A 21,566-nucleotide genomic window follows, 5' to 3' on the forward strand; every position below is an offset into this window, starting at 1 on the left:
GACATTATGGCATTTTAATTTTTCATAATCGTTTGAGATCGGGTTCGTGTTAAATTGTTATGTTATTGACTCTTAAATCTTAAAAAAACGTTGAGAATTAAGTTGAATTTTCTTCTTAACGTGGATTATTTTATTAGTTAAAGGCATTCATAACCTCAAAATCAAGCAGTTTCACATTCAACATAACTTTTGCATGGTATAAATGACATCCTAAAGAAAAAAGGAAACCCGGTAGGGGACATGTTTTGTTTATGCAATACTCTCAGAGTGCGTGTTTATTTTATTTATAAGAATAATCTTGACTTTTGGACAGTCTGATATGAATAATAATTTATAAGAACTTCATCTATTCAAATATATTAGCAACTGATATTTTTTCAAAATTAAGCAGGTTTAATCAGAGAATATACATCCCCCTTTTTAAGGAAAAAAAAGAAAATGAGTTGATCAAGGGTAGGGATGGGATCTAGGGGGGGCGGGGGGGGGGGGTCACTAAAAGAAGGGCAGGCTGCACCATAGGTAGATATTGTATAACATTCATTCCAACAAAAACTTTAAAGATCATCAGAAATCTCACAGAATTGAACCTTTTACACACAGAGAGTGTATCTACGACCTTGACCTTTGACTTTTTGACTTCAACATGGATAGGGGTCTTCCCTAGGCCATAGCAAGTTGTGGTATAAAATTTAACTGCAAAGGGTTAAAGGCTTCTCGAGATTTAAAGCGGAAAGGAAAGTGTGTTTTGTTTTAAAATTGAAGAATAGCTTTCTTAAAAATGCAAAGAAAATATTTGAATTGAAAATTACTTTCAATAAATTTTATTTCATTCAAGAATTCACAGCTTCTTAATTATATATTTTTCTTTCTCGTTGAAAATCTAGCTAAACTAAGTTATTACAATATATAACATTCTCTCCAGATACATGTACGACTCTTAAGAATTTGTTTAGAATATCAATACGTACCGAATATATACCCTCTTTTAAACAAACGTAAAACGACAACTTGGGAAGGGAGGGGGTGGTTTAGCTCATTTAATTTCTGCCCAGATATAATCAATGCTTTGAAATTCTTTGTATAATACAGGTAGGTTTAAATTATATAGGGTTCTGGAATAAAATGTGTTATATATCAGCCACAATTGAGTAAGAAAAAATGGCTATTTCCCCAGAAAAGTTTAATAGTATTAAAATGTCAAATACGGCAATTGAAAATCCTTATATTTATTTATAAATAATCAATCGCTGAAAATATATAATTACATATTATCTTTTATCATAAGAATGTATCTTATTCTTAAAAAAAGCTCAATTCTCATTTTAGGTAAATGTCATAACTATTCGCCAAAAATTCGGAATCTATTGTACAGCATACAGTTAGCTGAGAAATATCAGCTGAATGTCAATGAGGAATCCCACAAAATTATAAGGAACAAAATCAGAGACAGATATTTTCCTGATATAACTGTAGACGGCTTGGTAGATCTTCCTGATGGAATCACAGAAACACGTGATGGTGTGATAACGTTTATATCAGACCACACCCGACATGACGTCATGTACGCCTTTGTTACGGAGTGTCTGGTGGAGGACAGTGATCTGGAGTTTTTCCTGACCACGGCGTCACGTGACGTGATATCAGAATACTGCCGGTCCTGGCGTTATGAGAGGAGTGAGGGAGAGAGATGTCTGTATGTACCGGACATACCGGAGAAGATGTACGACCTCTTCATAGACAAACTAAAGCTGGACATCATCACACACTGTACCATGTCTGACGTGGGGATTCATGACAGGATCAGTGGACGTTGTGAGTATTATTAATTTAGAATTATTATATTCTTAATTTATTAGCAGTGTATTCTTTTTCAAATCTTTTTTTTTTTGTCTTCTTTGCACATTTTTATTAAGATGATGTTCATGTTTATAAAAAAAAAATTCTTTAAAATACTTTTGTTATAACACTTTGTAAAATTAACGTTCTTTGGTAATCAAAATGCTATTTTTTATGCAACCCTCTTTATAAATGTATACATTAATATACGAGATGTAGACACTTAGAGTGGATGTTACGCCTACCCAAATATGTGGGGTTCTTAGTCAAAGTTCTCATTTGGGTAGGCGTAACTCGTATACATTAATGTATACATATTTGTTGCTTAAGAAGATCACATATATCTGTGAAATTTTGAATTATAAATAATACAATCGATGGGGTTAAAACTTATTCATAATTATGACATTTTTGTCTCTCCTTAATTAAGTGTAAGAACTTAATTTTAAGTCTTTTGTGTCGGTACAACGGTACACTGAATCATTGTACTGCTCTTCCTGACATATAAAACATACACTCTAGTCAAAATGGTGAATGCATGCAAATAAAGTGTTGCATAAGAAAATGAATACAACACCAATACAAACTAGTGCTAATTGTAACGGGAACCATTACAGATGTTCCCCAAACGCTCCACAACTCCCTTCTCGTGCCATATTCCCTGTAAGTTTCATAAAAGAAGGCATTTAAGATGTAAACAACGTTTTCCCAAAAAGTATACCAAGTATTTCAAATTTAAGCAATGCAGGGGTGCGCATGTGATTGCATGAGCGTAATGACGATATCATCTTGTCTACACTATTTTACTCATATGCACGTGCACGCACGTGCATGATGACCATACCTTCTTGTAGGAATTCATTATGTCTGTCTTTGTTCTTAATCCCATCCTGTTTGATTGAAAAACAAGGGAGTTAAAGCCATTTAAAGTTTAAGCCAATCAGATTGCAGCGCACGTGCATGCGCATGTTTCCATGACAATTATTATTTATCATATTGTAGGACATATTAAAGTATGCCTATGTTTTAAATTTCAAAGCATTTTGTAAAAAAACAGAAAAGATATTGAGATTTTTGTTTCAGCCAATCAGAGCAAAGCGCACGTGCACGTACGTGCATGCATGTAAATGGTGACCATACCATCTTGTAGGAGTCCTTTATGTCTATCTATGTTCTAAATTCCATGCTGTTTGGTTAAAAATCAAGGGAGTTATAGTCATTTAAAGTTTCAGCCAATCAGATTGCAGCGCACGTGCATGCGCGTGATTTCATGAAAAATTTTATATATCATATTGTAGTACATCCTAATACATGTCTATGTTATAAGTTTCAAAACATTTCATCATAAAACAAAAAAGATATTAAGATTTCTGTTTCAGCTTCTGCTTCATACTTGGATATTTTACTTGAAAAAGACACTGATGGTAATCTAACAAACAAGCTATATGATAAACGTGATGACTTTAACTTTTCTATCGTCAACTTCCCTTACTTATGCAGCAATATACCTTCATCACCTGCATACGGAGTATTTATATCTCAGTTGATTCGATACGCAAGGGCATGCTCTACGTATGAACAATTTCTTTAACGAGGTAAATTATTGACAAGCAAGTTGATTAAACAAGAATATCAACAGCCTCGTTTAAAGTCATCATTTCGTAAATTCTATGGTCGATACAATGACCTTGTCAGCAAATACAATTTATCATTGAATGAAATGCTGACTGACGTTTTTCATACCAATTGTTAGTCCATTATTTATACACTGAATTGACCACGGATTTTTTCCGTTATTTCCTGATTATGACAACGACCACACGGCGGGTGTGACCGGTCGGCAGGGGATGCTCACTCCTCCATGGCACCTGATCCCACCTCTGATGTTTCGGAGGTCCGTGTTTGCTCTGCTCTTATTTTGTATATTTGTTTAATGGACGTTGAGATTGAATACTGTTCGTTATTTCCATATTCTTCTCCTCATAAACCCTTGGGATACGGTGAAGTCAAAGGACGGGATATTTTTGTGGGTGTTGCTAAATCGCGGAACGGAAAACGGAACGGAACGGAAAACAGAAAATTAATGTCAAGCAAATAACCTAGATTGATATTAATCACACATAAAAAGCAATATTCATGATATAAAAGGCACCTCTAATGAAAAATTATAGTAAAATACGATATATTCATTAACCTGATGCACCCCTCAGAACTAGCACATGTACATGGGATGGTCAATATATATAGTCTGCGAGATATATATTTACTACACTCAAATCCAGGGTATCCATCTGAAGGATTCGTTCAAATTAATTTTTTTAAGAAAGCTCATTCATAAACGAAAAATATGAATAGGCAGAAGGAAAAAACTGCTAGTATGTACATACATGTGTCTGTAAACATTGGCGTCGGAAGCAAATTGAAAGTGGGGGGGGGGGGGGCTAGGTGTAAAAAAAAATATATATACCTTTAGGAAAAACCTGACAAGCAAAAAAAAGGGGAGTATGATGAACATTTCCCAAACGTTGGGAGGGGGGGGGGGGTTGTAGGTTCGAACTTCAATGGCAAATTTTTTCCCTCACCACTATCATTTTCACGATTTTTTAACCTATATTGCGACGTGTCTGTGGAAAGTAGGGAGAAGGGGCTAAAACTACAAAGCAATGTTCAATATCTATACTAGATACATGTTTGGAAAAAAGGTGGGGGGGGGGGCTAGCCAAAAAAGACAAAAAAACATGCACCCGTTCTGACATTCAGATTATGCATGCAGTGGCGTACCCAGGAATCTTGAAAGGGGGCAGATTGGGGTCGGAATAGGTGCCCTCAGCAACAACAAAAAAATGATTTAATAAATTTCATGTAAATTTTTTCACCAAAAATAGGTTAGCGGGGGGATGCGTCTTGGTTCCTCTAAATCATGACATGATATCAATGCATATTGAGAAATTAAAATATGAACATAAGAAAAAGGTTCTTTCGAATGAATTGAACAAATGAATTTAACAGCATGTTCAGTAGCTGCAGATCTGTAGCTCTCCGAAAAAAATATATATAGACCGGAGAGCTACAGAGCCACCCATTGAAAAAACTGTATATTTATTGATATTTTTTTTTTCCAAATTCTTACCTCAATTGCAAATAAAGGAAAGATTTTAAACAATGTCATTCCTTTCTCCTCTATCAAGTACTCTCATATATAGTTGATATCTGATCGAAGTAAATTGGACCGAATTATATTTGAAACCAAAATGGCAGTACAGTATACATATAAGCGAAATGTTCTTTGATTACAATATCAGGGTCAGGAGTACTATTAACAACAATTAAGAGGAATGCCACGGTTTGGTTGTGGAAACAACGAAAGAATATCCTCGGAACACACGGTTAGTAATCATGGTAATGTTTTGAAATCACAGTTTAAAAACATGGAGAAATAAATCGAGATCCGAGCGCACTTTTTTGTGCGCAATAAATATACAGTTTTTTCAATGGGTGGAACTGTAGCTCTCCGGTTTATGATATATTTTTTTCGGAGAACTACAGCTACATGTTCAACTGTTTTCTTTAGTTGCAACTTTTCAGATGAGACGAAAAACAGGGAAACTGAAAATGTTTACGGGGTCATTCATACCCAACCCTCACCTTCAAATACACTTTAATTTCATTGACTGTACAGATGATACATAAATTTTGCCACAGTTAAGATTTATGACTCTATCTATATATCCAGGATTTGAATAGATAGAAAGCAACTCTATTTTGTACAAATTTTTATCAAGTTTTACACTCGAGGTGTTTATCCGAAAGGGGTACTCTAACAGTAATCTTAAGATATTTTTTAGATATTTATATCTCTTACCAATTAACATGATTCATTTAGATATCAAATGTTTGCCTTTCCCTCCCCATTTTTTCCCAAGCAATAAGGTTTTCATTATAGAATTGTTCATTGAATCCCCGAACACTTTCTGTTAAATTTATGTATATTAAGTTAGTGTAAAAATAAGTACTGAAAGAATTTGAGTCGGAATTTACCCCCCCCCCCCCCCCTCTTTCGAATAGAACAATTGTTTTTTTTTTCGCTTGTCCAGTTCTTTTCAGGTACTAGTAAATAGATTGTTTCTTCTCCAACAACCCCCTTCGTCACTGCTATGTCAGCGGTTTTCGTGAATAATAGACTTAACATGACTATAATCAACTTGCATTTATTAATGTGGGATTAAATATGCATAAATTTACCGTTTCTGATAAAATTTGTGTATTTTAGATTATTTCCTTTTTTTTTTACATTCCGTTTTCCGTTCCGCGTTTTAGCAACACCCTATTTTCGTCACGTGATCTCGAATCTATCAGGTATGCACAGATTGAGTCATCGACAGAAATAAAGACATGTGTTGAAAAAAAAATTAAATCAAAGTTTTTTCAAGAATAATTAAGAGCAATAATAATTAAATGAGTTATGTTTATTTATTATTTATGTACAAATCTAAACTACAATTCTTAGTCATTTCGTAACAATTCAAATGTTCTTGTGGGGAAATTTTTGTTTTTCGGATTTCTGTTAGTTTTGTGAATTTGTTTTTGGGTTTTCTATATTATGCGTCTGGTTACTGGATCTGGTTGTAAACTCCCGGGATCGTTCGCTTTTCCGCATGTGAGAGGTTTGAAGGGCCAGGGAAAACCTTCCTCCAATTCCCTGGTCCTGACCAGACAAAGTTTATCCGATTTGCAATGTCCCAGTTTACATTTTATCTCCCTCAGATTTATTTATTCTCTTCCTGCATGTTCAGCGCATTACAGGTTATGGGGAGTGGAGATGTTACCCAACCTGTATAAATGCAAAAAGAAAGAGACAAAATTCAGCTTTCCACTCTTTATTAAAGTAAACAATCTATTTCTAATATTTATAATATCAATAAATAATTTTACAAAATATACTAAACCTTATTAGAAATATAACTACTTATAATTAAAAAAAAACTTAACTTGTAAATAAAATAAGCCATGTGAACATTTAAATAATGTTAACCAAAACGCGCGTAAGTCTACAAAATAATTTTACCTGAATAAATGTAACCAGAAAGAGACAAAATTCAGCTTTCCATTGCCGAATTGTCCCACTGAGCTACATTTATACTCCCGTGCGTTCGTTATCTTTGTCCGACTAAATGATTTATCTCTGGGAACTGTCCAGATTAAAGTTAAACTCCCATCGGTCTGCATCTTTAATTTCTTTTAACCAAATCCATCTTTTTATATACCAGTAAGTAGATTTATTTTATCCTCAGCGCTCGTATCTGCTATCTCTCTAAGCCGAATAGTGCAAATCCATAAAATGTATTAGAATCTTATTTTTACTTCAAATTTTGTTATGATAATCATGTATTTAGAAGATATTGGATGACGCCATAGCTATTTATAGAACTTCATGTTATCTTATGCGTTTTTCATTCCTGAGACTAAAGAATCAAGAAGTGTCCCGAACGCTTATATCGTCATTTACAAAAAAAAAAAACAATTGCTGATTGGTCGACCGGGTGTGCCAATCCCAATCAGAACTCGATCGAGAAAAAAAACCCAACTTCTATCAACACCGTATGCAAAGAGTTTATAAGGAGAGTAGTGTATCAGATACCCTTGGCTAGCGAAGATGTATCTCCTTCGGTTCCAAAGTTATGTCGAAAGTTAAAAAAAACTATTTTAGCATATAGGTCACAGTCAAGGTCACGAGGTCATTGTCATTTGAGAGAACTTAATAAGTGAAGTATGCATACCTAGAATGAAGTCTCTGTATCCAATGGTTCAAAAGTCATGGCGTAATGTCGAAAAATATTTTTATCATATGGATCGCAGTCAAGATCACAAGGTCGTTGACCTTAGTGTCAGAGTGTCATTTAAAAGAACTAAAATCATGGAGTATGCATATGAAATATGATGTCTGTATTTCCTTTGGTTCAAAATTTATGGCAAAGGTCAAAGTTGACAACAGAAACAAACAACGAAGACACTATTGTCCAAGAATTATTATTTGTCTTGATGCTCTGATGTTTGATGTTTTCCCTTTAATACAGTAGGAGTCCCTTTGGAAGTACTGAGATGGGACCAGGAGGCCAGAGAGCGGTATGTGGAGTACGCTAAGAGAGGAACACAGACAGTCCACCACGCCCGGGGGATGATTGTAGGATGTGCTGGGGCGGGAAAAACCACGCTACTTAAACGTCTACTTCGTTGTAGTGAAGAAGAGATTAAAGAAGTAAAATCTACTGAGGGATTGGAGGTGCATGAGGAAATATTTGAATTATGTGATAAAACAAAGTCATTGAAAGGTAAGATTATTCAAATTAAACTTCGTTTATTTATAATTTCCACCGTAAAAAGGTAGAAAAGGATCTACATGGGCATTTGTGTTTAAAAAAAAAACCCATAAATTCACAATTGTGATGTTTTATAATTTACAATCTTCACAAATAATACGAATGAGTTAATATTTACATAAACTATAATGTTTCTAAAATAAAGGATTTTTGTAATATCTAAGATTATAATTGATTTATTCTGAATTCTGCATTCTTTAAAATTAATCTGACAATACTGATCATAGATACTAGTATTTTCTGTTTGCTAAATATAATTAACTTTTTCCCGCGTGCTTTATCAATTGTTTGTTTCATCAGCAGCAGTGAGATACATGTATTTACTTTTTAGCTGCAGGACATTGGTAAATCATCTACCTTTCGCTACATAATTCCATACACATTCTTTAATAAATCTTTATTTTTTATACATCTCAAACCTCATTTTTGTGGTCTATATTTCGAAGCTATAAACTCGTTTGAATGAGAATTTTCTGTACTCAGAAAATTCAAATGTAGCCAGTTTTTTCGCATGTAGAGGCGACTATAAAGGGTTGAGAGTTGTATAAAATATACATATCGGTTTAAGAATGCACATGTCTGGAATTAAGGGGTAAATGGTGATTTACCAAAGTTGGAAAGTGGAGATAATCTTGCGCCTTACATTGCACATTTATTGCATTACGTGATCTGTAGCTTTATGGACAAAAACTAAAGATATATAAAACTATAACGCTACAGCTCTGCAAATATTTATTTTAATGACTTTTTCAGCTAGAAGAAAATTCGACGACCAAAAAAATGTTGAAAATAATTCTAAAAACTTGGATTCAAGGACTCTGACTTTCTTTGACTTTGGAGGACAGTGTGCATATTATGCCTGTCACCAGATTTATCTGACCAGGAGAGCTTTCTATGTCGTGGTGGTTGACGCCTCTAAACCTCTTGACCAGAAGGTGGATAAGGAAGTTTGTGATCAAGATGGTAGTATCTTCTCTGGATGGACCTATGGAGGTACATAAAATGTTTTATTTTTTCTACTTTTTGAATTACAGAAATCACTTTGAAACATATGTTTTCAAAATTAACATCAATTAAACATTCGATTATTTTTAAGCAGAGGTTAACATCGGTTTAAAGAGAATGTGAAGTATGATTACATGTACTTGTGTAAACTTATAAAGGGTTTCATTGATAAGGCTTTTTTAAGGTACATGTATATCACTGTGACTTAGGCAATACGGCTTATACAATATAGGTTATTATTGTATCCAATGATAATACACTTTACAAGGCGTTACAACCAAAATATTTTTTTTTATCAAGTGATTGTCAAAAAGTAGGGTGCATTGCGTTCTTTCAATTGATTTAAAATCATTTGATAATTAAATATATTTACAAAAAATACATAATTTGTAATTTCAACAAAAAAAAAATGGATTTATGATATACAAATGTTTTCAAATAATTAGATATCCGTCCCCAATCCCTCATAACATACAAGAATCATATATACACATTTAATACAATTGGTCACTCCACCATCCTTTTTGGACAACAGTCTTATGTTTATGTTGTTTGATTTCCAGAGTGTTATTTAAGGAATCACTGTCTAGTTTTGAGAGCATGACAGGGCATCAACAATAGTGGGAAACATGGAATAATTTGCATAGCGGGCGAAAAATTGTAGATTTAAACTTTAAAAATGTAGACATAGCCTTAAATCACACGAAGACTTCCATGTCAATTTCAATAGTCCTAGCCCACTGACGTCAAACACAAAGGCGCAGCCGCACGAGATTTACATGCATATTTGGCATCCTTAGCGTCAGACACAGAGACATATGTGCACGAGATTTGCATGCATATTAGGCCTCCTTAGCTCCTGACCTATCGACCTGCCTAACTTACATTCCGGCAGAATTATCAAGAAATAAACTTCGACAACTTTCAAAGAGTTTTCACAGAGAAAAAAAATTAGAAATGGAAATATTTGCTGCTCTTTGTTGGAAAAGTGTGTTTATGTATATTAAAGAATTTATGTGATCTAAGTCCGTACAAAATTGCGTATTTTTATTAAAGACTATTTTGTGTGAATTCATAGGTCCAGAAGGGATTTTCCGGGTTTCATACTTTATCGCCTTCTAGTTACGGCTATAAGCCTCATCCTTAACAAAATAACTTTTGGCTCCGAAAATGAAATGTGGTTTACAAATTTTACCCACCTCCACCCCCTAAATCCTATATACCTATTGTTATTGTAGAAAATACATGTACTAGTTTCCTTTGTTTAAGTGCCTATTGTTGCTGCAGAACAGAGCTGCAAATGTGCTTCAGGTTCATATGAACCAAAATGTTTATCAGTTTCAGTATTTAAGAGCACATAATATTTATTAAATTGTAGTACATAATAGCAGTTTGCATGCTAAGACCTTCATTTTTTTTTACACTTCTTGCTAAGGCCATACCAATTAAATTTTTTGTTCGTCAGAAATTTAATGACAAAAAATACGAGTGGAGAAGTGGTTAAATAATAATGTTATTACTTTTTGTGGGCAAAATTTGTAGGCCGAGGGCGAATAAAATCTGAAAAGATAATTATCATTTTTTTTTCTGAATTGAAGAATACGCAGATTTAAAATACGAAAAACAGCGGAAATGGAAACGAAAATAACACAGGTTTCCATACTGCTGGAAACTGAAGTTGATGTTGTTTGTATAGTTTTGTCTAAATAAGAGAGCGCGGGTCCGCCGATCAAAGAAAAATTGGTATGACCTAAATTAAAGTCTATTGATAACATTGATAACAAATACATTCCTAGATAACAATAAAACTGAAATGAGCCAAATCTATACAGACTGATAACATATAAGAAGCCGGATATTTTTGTTCTTTGAAGTTTGGAAAAGTTATCTGTCCTCGATGAAAAAGAGAACATTTTAATTTATCAAAGCATATGGGATAAAATATTCAATTTATTTTATGCTTTTATAAAAAAAAATTTTCATGCATCTTTTCATCAAGATTTTGTTTGAAATTCAAATCACTATTTACAATATCTCTAGAAAACATCCTCTGTCCATATTCTTCAAAGTTCTACTCAAGGTGAAATTAATCGGGCAATAATCATGCTTTGGTAGATTCCTCGGGTGGAGCATATATATTAAAAAACACCTTGAAATTGAAGCCATGATAAAAAATGTTGGATCATTCATTTATTTTTTAAAAACATGGTCGTAATACATTTAATACCTTAACTTTTTTTTTCCATTTATTGATTTTAGACTACTTTGAATTTTGGATTAAATCTATACACACATACTGTGGTTCTGACAACGAAAAGGATACAAAGCCCGTAGTTCTAATAGTGGCCACTCATTGGGAAGAAGAAAACCGACAATTTAAGGTACGCTTAATTTCGTATATACTCAACTGTGTACTTTTCAATTTTACTCAATGTAATCACGTGACGTCGCTATTCAATTTTACTGTAGATTGAATGTAATCACGCGACGTCGCAATTGTTTAGAAGAATCAAAATTGTTGGGGTCTTAGCTCTGGGTAGTGTCGGGCTACAGGCGATCAAAGGTAAACGTTAAAATGTATTCCAACAATCTTTAAGAATCTTCTGAAGTACCACTGGGTATGGAAAGATAAAAACTGTAGGATCCTATGATATTGTAGATTATAAGTTATCGAAATCATGGCCCCTTGGGGAAGAGTGGGGTTAAAGAATTACAATGAACTATTTAGAAAAAAATTAAGATCTTGAAATTTCCAAAAAATTGGACCTTTTATGGAAGTATGTTTGGGTTGTGTACATTCTAAAATGTCCAAATCAAAGTACTCAGAAGTACAGAGAGCCGGGCTCATTTACAGTGTAGAATGGCTTTCTTATATGAATCACGTTTATATTCTGATGAAAAAATTATTTTAAAAATATCAATATAAATTATAAGACACTGACAGTGAGTTTTTCAATCCTAATGCCACGGTCCGATTTTGTCAGAATCAGAATAAACCTAGTACCGCAGCTGAATGTAAAAAAAAAACATACCAGTCTGGTTCCCTCTCCTGCTTTACCTCGTATGTGTAGAGAACAACGGTAACACTGATTATCAATGAACTATGTTTTTTGACTTGTGAAGTTTTCAAAGTCATAACTACTAATGTTTATTTTATAAAGATAAAACTTCGTTTTATTTTTGTTGCTTTCTTTATCGTTTATATTATCTCAAAAGCGGTTGAGACTGAAAAATATATTTTGCATGTAACTTTAACATGGTGACTATGGGGTCAACATCATGCCTTGAACAGGATCACATAAGCCGGCAATTGCTCTTTGAGCAATACGCCCGGCTAAAAACAATGACCGCCGGGGTTATCGCGGGGTCTAAACAAGGATATGGAGTTTGATTTTTCAGTCAAAGCAATTAAAGATAATCAGCATGAAAATGCGTTGCAATTCCACACTGATACCTATGAGATCAATACTTAATACGCCTTTCTTACGAGACTGTTCAGCTTTATCCATTGCAACTAACATTATTTTATTCTTGCAGGACAAAGAAGCTTTTATGGAAAGCCTGCAGCGTCAGATCCCCCAGACCTCAAATTTATCACAGTACGTCAAAAAAGGCACATGCTATTGTACACAACTTTCTGAATCTATTAATGAATTTGAAAGGTGTTTATTCGAAATAGCATGTCAACAGCATTGGAAAGAAAGCATCCCAAAAGAATGGCTTTTATTTGAGCTAGAAATCAACCAGGAGAAGCACAAGAAGCGAATTATAAATGTATCAGAAATAACATCAAAAGGTCCAGATAATTCACAAGTAGAAAAAAAGAATATGCTACGATATTACCATGATGCTGGAAAAGCTCTGTATTTTAATGAGACCGGTTTAGATGATAAGGTAATTATTGACGTCCAGTGGTTTATTGGTGCCTTCAAACATATAATAACAGACAAGTTGCATTTTGAAGGTTTTCCTGTAAATCTGAAGGACTGGAATGAGTATTACCGAACAGGAAATTTAGGAGACAAACTTTTGGAAGAAATTTGGAAACATAAAGATGAATTGCTGTCTGTAAAACCAAAACTTAAAGTATTTGATATCTTGTTTATGCCAGCAAAGAATAAATTACTTGATCATAAGGAATCACTTCTCCATTTCACACAAAGGCTTGGTTTGCTGGCTGTTGGAAAGGATAACCACTACGTCCCATGCATGAACAGGAAAGAAATGGAGGACGAAATACCAAATTTCCTTAAGGGGGCCGAGAATAAATCATCCGTTCTTATCTACTGTTTTGGATTTTTGCCATATTTTATGTTTTTTCGTCTTGTTGTTGCCTGTATGCAAGAAAAGGATTGGAAAGTACTATTTAGTAAAGGCACATCTTGCCTTTACAAGGATGCAGCTTTGTTCTCCTACATGGATTATCGTATCGTTTTGTCCGTCACAAAAGAATCCATACAACTTCAAGTGATTCCTTCAATGCCAGATAGCATTTTACAAACGGATAAAACACAGAAAATTCAGGACACTGTAGAAAATATGCTAAATAATTTTGCTGGAAAGTTTCACAGGAAATTATATTTTGTTAGAGGCTTTAGATGTCGTGTGGAAAATGAAAATCCTATTGCAATGGATATCTTAGATCACTTCCTACCAGAAAAAGACATTCCGAAAGATATTCAAAAAATGGATTGCCCTTTGCATCCATTTACTGATCCCCACACTATTGATATCAGTGAGTTAGTCAGGTATTGGAAAATGTAGAGAAATGAAAATAATAACAACATAAACATTACCTTTCCATTCTATCAAAGCTTGAACAGAACCAGGTCTCAATTAAATTTTCCTAACTTAAAAGTTGCACCCGATTATTTCCAGATGTTAAATATTTCTGAACATTAAAAAAACAGATAGGGTGAATTCACCATGCATTGGATACCCTTGTACTTCAACAAGTTCTAGCGAAATCGCTACCGACGGAAAATTATCAAAATGGAGTTAAACATTTAGTTTGTGATTAAAATAACAATTTAGGACACTATTATATTCCGTTTATTGAGAAAATATCCCCAAAAATCGAGTTTTTAGAAAAAATTGAAAATTCACCATGGATCGGACATTGTTCACCATGCATCGGACAGACGGTATGGAGACCGGAAAAATATCATACCTTTATCACAGTGCTTTAAAATCCTTGATATGGATATATTTTCATCTTTTATCTAAGAAATAACCCTCAACTTTAATTTAATCGACGATATTATTGCACAAATGTAGAACGATTCTCGAGACCTCACTCTGCCTTAGAAATGCTTTAAAATGCTTATAATGCCGTAATTCGCGCCTTTTTCTCATGGTTTATCATACTCTGGTTTGTAGAAATAAATTGAGTAAAATTCCAGACGTCATATATCGATAACTTGTATTTTGACTGAAAAAATAGAGTTTTTATTTTCCTTTTCCACAAAAAACAGCTGTCAGCTGGGTTCTGTATGAAAATGGTAGTGTTTACCTTTGCATCGAAAAGTGTCCGATGCATGGTTAATTTGTGTCCGATGTACGGTGAAAATAGCATACTAGTAAAAACCAGCTCTAATAAGAATTAAACAAACATTGAAGTGAAATTTAATTATAATTTATGTAAAATTACCAATCCCTGACAAAATTCACCAAAGTCCGACTCGTTCCGTGGAAGTCGAATTTAAAAGAACGATAACTCTAAAAATTGCAAAATCATAAATTTCGGGTTATTCCCCTTTGATGATATAAAATATGACGTAACTTCAAAGCCATTTGCGGGGTATTTTTATCACAACATGATAAACACAATCGGTATCATTAAAAAATTTAAATCTTCGTCTTTATGACAGAAACAAATAACTACACAGAACTCTTAAGTTGAAAGAGAGTTTATTGCCTAATGTTGTCCGAAGCAAGGTATGTGTCCGATGCATGGTGAACTCACCCTACATGTAATTCAGTTATTTTGACATTAACAGGAATTAAAAAAATGAAAAGTGATCCAGCGGATATAAAGCCATCGTATAGATGTCTATTTTATATACCAGGTACGTATATATTTATCGCTTGCAACTGGGATTTTTTTTAATATTGGGGCAAATGCTGATACATGTACCTGTAAAAGAAACTAAGCATGATTATACGTAATTGTGACAAAATCAATCTCTCTTTGCCCTGCTGATTATGAGTCGTCGTTAGTCATGAGGTCTTTGATTTAAATACTTTAATTTATTATAGAAATATCTAAATTTACATAAAGTATTTACTTTAAACGAGAATTTGCAAGATTAAAATAGACTTAACTCTTTAGTTTTTCTTCTTTTAAAATGGATGTTTTTTTGTGATCCTTTAACTGCAGTGTAGTCACAAGTTGAACATCAACATATTCAAGCTTAATTACTTCTGTGGAACCAAATGACCACAAAGCACTTGTATGTCATTATTTGTTAACACATTATCATTTTAGCATACATTTGTAAGTTTTTGGTTGGCTGATGTAAACTTGAACAAAATACTTTTACGTATATTATCTGATTTTTTGTTTTGTGATTTATTGACCAGATTTTTTATTTGATATTTTTCCCTAAATAAAGTAAACCACTTAAGGTCGTAGTATTGTGTAGACTACCTTCTTTTGAGGTGCAAAAAGCTTTCCGTTTCGTGCTTTGCGAAATCGACAAAATCTAATGTTCTTTAAATAAAAAAAAACACTTAAATATCAAGACTCTCAGCATTCATTTTAGTTAGTATAATCCTGTCTTTTCTTCATCAGTTTATTTCTTTCTTTTATTAATTCTCGTGTAAAACTTTGAACACCCACTGTGACTATACCCTGCCTATGATTAGAACTAAATTGAGCCTTCACCATCTAAGTATGGTTTCGAAACAGTAGGACAAATTATGGCATTGCTGTTCTTGAGGGCATCGGTTGCCCCCTGAATCGAAGATTCATGGGTATATATATATACTTTTCAATATATGTTCATCTCTTTGTATGTTTTTTTTAGTCCGGAAAAACTTTAATCTTGTCCATAACTAAAGACTTGGTTGGCTGGTCTCTCACATATGTATTCCTGTCAATTGGAATATATATATTTTGACCTTGACCATATATTTTGACCCGCATAACTTAATAAAAAGGAACCAAGAATAATGACCAGACAGCACTTTAATTTTGATGAAAGGTTAAATCAGGATAACCGTTGAACAAATAACTCACCAATATCGAGATAATGTATTCAGATCTATTCAAAACTATTCTGATATGGACCCATGATCTCAAAGTTTACAAAAATATTAGGAAAGTGAAAAAAAACCTAGAATTACTAAATAAACTTTAATTTAGTCGCATGAATATTGTAAATTCTTTTGCTGGATGGAATTTAATTTGAGCCTTCCATAAAAGAAACATGTTCAAGATTCTAAATATTGATGACCACCCTTTTACATGGACTAATAATCCAGGGAATATATAAGCATCATAGGGTTTAATTTAAGGATCCTAAACAAATTTGCCAATAAGATGATAGAAGATAATAAAATGGGTCTTTCCTCTCATATAGTGTCTGCAAATGTTTAAGGTTCTGTTCTTATAATCCTTGTATGGGTCGACACTCAATCCCCAAATAAAAGAACAAACACATGTAGAAGAACAACTAGACATATCTTCCTGGACCATGTGTATCCTTCTGACTATTTATACCATTTTAATGAGTGGTTAAGTAAGGGAAAGAGACTATTCTAATGATATATAGGATAATAAAAAAGCCTTTGAACTTATATGGCGTTCTTACTCATGCCTTTCTATTGTGTGATACATTATTTCATGGAAGAAATTTAGATATACACACGGTTTAAAGCAACTATAAACCAACAATACCAAAGGGAATACAAAGTACAATAGTTAGTATATTGAGAAACTATATTGCTCATAAAATCTAAAGTTTTTTTTTTGAAAATAAATTCATTTATGTTTAATTCAGTACATGTATTTTTCCCTGATTCTGCTGATGAGATGTCGGAGTGACCTTATGGTCGGTTAGTTGCATCTGACGTAACTGCCAACACAATGAAGTTGAGGATACTTGTAGCGGTTTTGCATGCAGCTTGTACAAATGGGGGCAACAAAAAGTGGGAGATCTGTTTTGGATACATCTCTGATAGATTTTGTAACAAAAAGCACAAGTTTATGTTTTGATTAATCTCTATCAATATTTGGGATCTTTTTGAACAACATATTGAAAGAAAATTAGATTCCAAGTATACTGTACTTGATGCACACACGGAGTGATTAAACAGATATGCATGAAAGACTGAAGTGCAATTCCTGGAAAATATTGTTTTGATAAGCATTAACCATAGCGATATCCAAAGCAAGGGAAACAATGAAAAGAATAATAAAATAATTTTGATTTAGTAGACAATACTTACAGTGTTTTCACGATATACATTATTTTTTAAATGGAAATAAAGAGGTCAAAATCTCAAATAGATTTTAAACTTTCACTTGAGAAACAAATTAAGTAATGATGCATATTTTTTTTAAAAGAAAATACGAATATATTCTTTGAATATTTTTATACATTGAGAATTTTTTTTAAACCTTTTGAAATGCGAAGACATTTTCTTAAGTCTAAGGATTATTGTCGATGAGAAATTTACAATGCAAGTAATAGGTTATGTTTATCTAATAAGTTAAGGTAAATAAAAGTACAGTTTACATATTTTCTTTATCATTGATAAAAAGATAATAATAATCATAATTTTGACCTAGCAATAACATCTTTTGGTAGGGTAATGTCGAATTAATATAATTAAGAACCAATCTGTTCAAGAATCAGAAATTTAGTCCCAACTTCATTAATGAAGAGGTCATTTCAACTGTCTCGTTTAAAGCCATATTTTCTTAAATTCTATGGTAGATACAATGACCTTGTCAGCAAATACAATATCATTTGGGATCAGATGCCGTGGAGTGAGCATCCCCTGCTAACCGGTCACACTCGCCGTGTGCTCCTTGTCATGATCGGGGAAATAACGAAAAAACCCGCCGTCAATTCAGTGTATAAATAATAGATCAACAATAAGTATGTAACAGCATTTGAGTCAGTGATAAATTGTATTTGCTGAGAAGGACAGTGCATCGACCATATAACTTACGAATAATGAATTAAAACGAAACTGTTGATATTACTGTTTAATCAACTTGTTTGTCAAAAAATTACCTCGTTTTAGAAATTGTTTATACGTAGAGCATGCTGACATGTATGTGTTTGGAATCAACTGAAATATATCAAATCCATATGCAGGTAAAGGTATATTTCAGCATAAGTACATGTAAGAGAAGTTGTCTATAAAACTTAAAGTCATCATGTTTATCATAATGTGTGTTTGTTAGATTACCAATAACGTTTTTTTTAAAGGAAAGTATCCAAGTAGAGCTATAAAAGAGAGTTACCTTTCTTACATCACAAATACTAATATGCATTTTTTAAAATGTGTTTCTCAATATTCTAGCATAACAAAAGTTGGTTTGAAAGATTCAATTCTAATTTTAACGGAGAAAAGATTTTCTTTAACACTTAAATGTAAATTCTATTCTAAATTATCATGAATTGAATAAAACCTTGATTCAAAATAGAGTGTGATATAGCTCATTGACATTGGACTTAGACAAAGATACCTCAGAGAGAAAGCGCTACTTCCAAGATGTTGTCCCGCCTTTAATCTGAAGCTGATCACTTTTATTTAATTACTTATTATTTACTAAACATAATAAAACTTACCCAAATCCTCATCATATCCTTTATCAGTCTTTGACCAATATTAATCATGGCATTCTGAATGATATTGGTTTCCCTAACTGAAACGGGATCTGAGCTGCGTTTAAGGTCGTAGCTATTAAACTAGTAGCTAGGTGTTAGATATCTATATCTATTGAACGGACAGCTAACCTGACCACTAAGTGTTAAAGTTTGGATAAAAAAAAATATATAAAATCTTATATTGGGGACAAAATTTCAATTTCAAGCAAACATATACGAGTGATATGTAAATTTACTTAGAATTCACTTAGATGTAGAAAATAACCCCCGCACCCTTTGCAAAAAGCTTATGAACTGCGAATTCATACTTAAGGAGGCCATCTTGGATTTGGTATTTTGCATCAAATATATGTGCTAGCATAATTCATAATAAAAATTTGTCTCACCATCGTTTGGTGAGACAAAACTATAATTTACATATATGAAATACAGGATTATCCAACTGACCTTTCTTATCAAAAATTGTAAAAAAAAAAAAAAAAAATATTGAGTTTATGGACTAACATTCTGCCTATAGCTATCATTTGATTTTGAATAGACTATAAACGTCCGCGTCAACGACGTCGAAATGGAGGTGCACTCCCAAGCCCACAAGAGATCATTAACAAAGTCTTCGCCGGAGACGTGACAATACCACCTGATGACAAACGGAATTTGATGTCATTCACCTTCCGTCAATTAATAGACCACGACTTGACCATTACTTTTATTGTTATTGGTAATTATCTCAGTTGTTATTATATGAAGCATAGCTAAATTATTTGAAAGGACTTATTTGAAGTTTGGCGTGTCTGGTCGCGTTGATATATGACAAATTTGAGAACGACCGCCGGGTCGTCTCCCAACACTCAACAACAAATGTGGCGACCCCAAATAGGCTTAATATTGTACACTGGATAAATTTCGCAAATGTACAACGCCACGCAAAATGGATACAATGGACCAATATCCAATTTAAATAGTATTCATGTCAGATGAATGGGCCAATGTCCCATCAAAAATGTAAAATCTACAATATGATACAATGGGCCAATATCCATTAACAATGTAAGCAATGTGAAATACAATATTGTTTAATGGGCCAATATCCCATTAACAATGTCCTCAATGTTAAATCAATACAATATTGTTCAATGGGCCAATATCCCATTAACATATCCAGGTAATAAAAATGTTGAAATTGGATTTATTAGTGTTTAAAATCAAAGTAAATGCGCAAAAAGCGCCACAAGATGTCATACGATGTTTAAAATCAAAGTAAATGTGCAAATAAAGCCACAAGATGTCATACGAATTAACAACAGCACTCGTTAATGTGAGGTGGGGTTGACGATAACGAACTAACATCATCTTCGTGGCATGATCTTGATAGAAAGAAATGTGTAGCTGCACCGCAACACTCGTTCATGTGTGGTGGGGTTGACGATAACGCCAAATGATCGCCAGAGCATCCGCCACCAATGACTGTCACAAATTGGTGACGGGTCGTCATTCCCCACCTCTTTCACCACTAACCAGCGCCATTTATAGTTAAGCTTATTTTTGCCCTAATCATTTAAGTAGCTATGGTCATGATAAAGGTATCCCTTTTTACTTACCTTATTAATACTTTCCTTATTTATGGAAAAGCATAGCAATTATTTCAACTTAAAGACAGCCAAATGATTTTGACCAAAAGCATTGTCTGTTGCCTGCTATTGAATTGAGGCATGATGTCGGGATTAGATGCATGATTGAATTTACTTACGCGACAGACTTGATAATGCGACAGTATATTATATATTTTCAAGGATAGACAGTTGGACGTTATAGCTACAACTTTTTCTACCTAAGATATTTTTGTAAGATCTGTGAACTTTTCTATTGCGGTATTTGTGCACGCTATTGATTCTTGTTCAAGGATGCTAAAAAGGACATATTGGGGGGGGGGGGGGATGAAAAATGTTCAACTGTTACGAATCACACTTTTTCAAATTTAACTAAATGTACGACTAGCACGACCCTTCACAACCTAGTACAATGAGTTTAAAACACTTCCGATTACAGGGCATACATACAGTGTAACAATGGATAGTAAAGGGAATAATTTATATAATATGATTATTTTGATCGCTTTCTCGACTTTTACTGGGCAATAGATGGAAAGTTGTACTACAGTGGTAATAAATTCTATCCAGGCGTGTTATTACAGTGGTATAATCATATAAACAGGCCTTGTTTGTTCCTACAAATAAATTTGTCGTAATCTAACATATACGAGGGGTTATCAAAAAGTTCGTGGACTAGCGCCATAAAATTACAATCGCTCAAGGTACATCAATGAATTTTGAAATACCTAGTAAGCATCATCTTTTCTATCCAAAGAATAAACCACAAATCATGAATTTTATTTTTTAATAAATAAGTAATGTTTTTGTAAGCAATGGTATGTCCAAGCGGCGCAACCTCGAAAACGACGTTTTTTGACCTCTGTGTATCTGAGAAAAACTCATTTGATATGATT

General features: G+C 33.4%; 1 protein-coding gene across 1 annotated transcript; it reads left to right on the plus strand.

The window, feature by feature from the left end:
* Window positions 1–1,326: 1,326 nt before the first annotated feature.
* On the plus strand, window positions 1,327–14,080 carry LOC134270683 (probable serine/threonine-protein kinase pats1; the record flags this gene model as incomplete). The annotated part of the gene is made up of 5 exons (XM_062752927.1): window positions 1,327–1,812; window positions 7,911–8,165; window positions 8,967–9,206; window positions 11,478–11,599; window positions 12,756–14,080. Coding segments are annotated over 5 exons (2,330 nt in total), but the record flags the coding sequence as incomplete, so codon positions are not given.
* Between the last annotated feature and the right edge of the window lie 7,486 nt (window positions 14,081–21,566).

The sequence above is a fragment of the Saccostrea cucullata genome, unplaced genomic scaffold (genome assembly GCF_032062105.1).
Source record: "Saccostrea cucullata isolate Sc308-1 unplaced genomic scaffold, CSIRO_AGI_Scuc_v1 ctg2274, whole genome shotgun sequence".
NCBI classification, from domain to species: domain Eukaryota; kingdom Metazoa; phylum Mollusca; class Bivalvia; order Ostreida; family Ostreidae; genus Saccostrea; species Saccostrea cuccullata.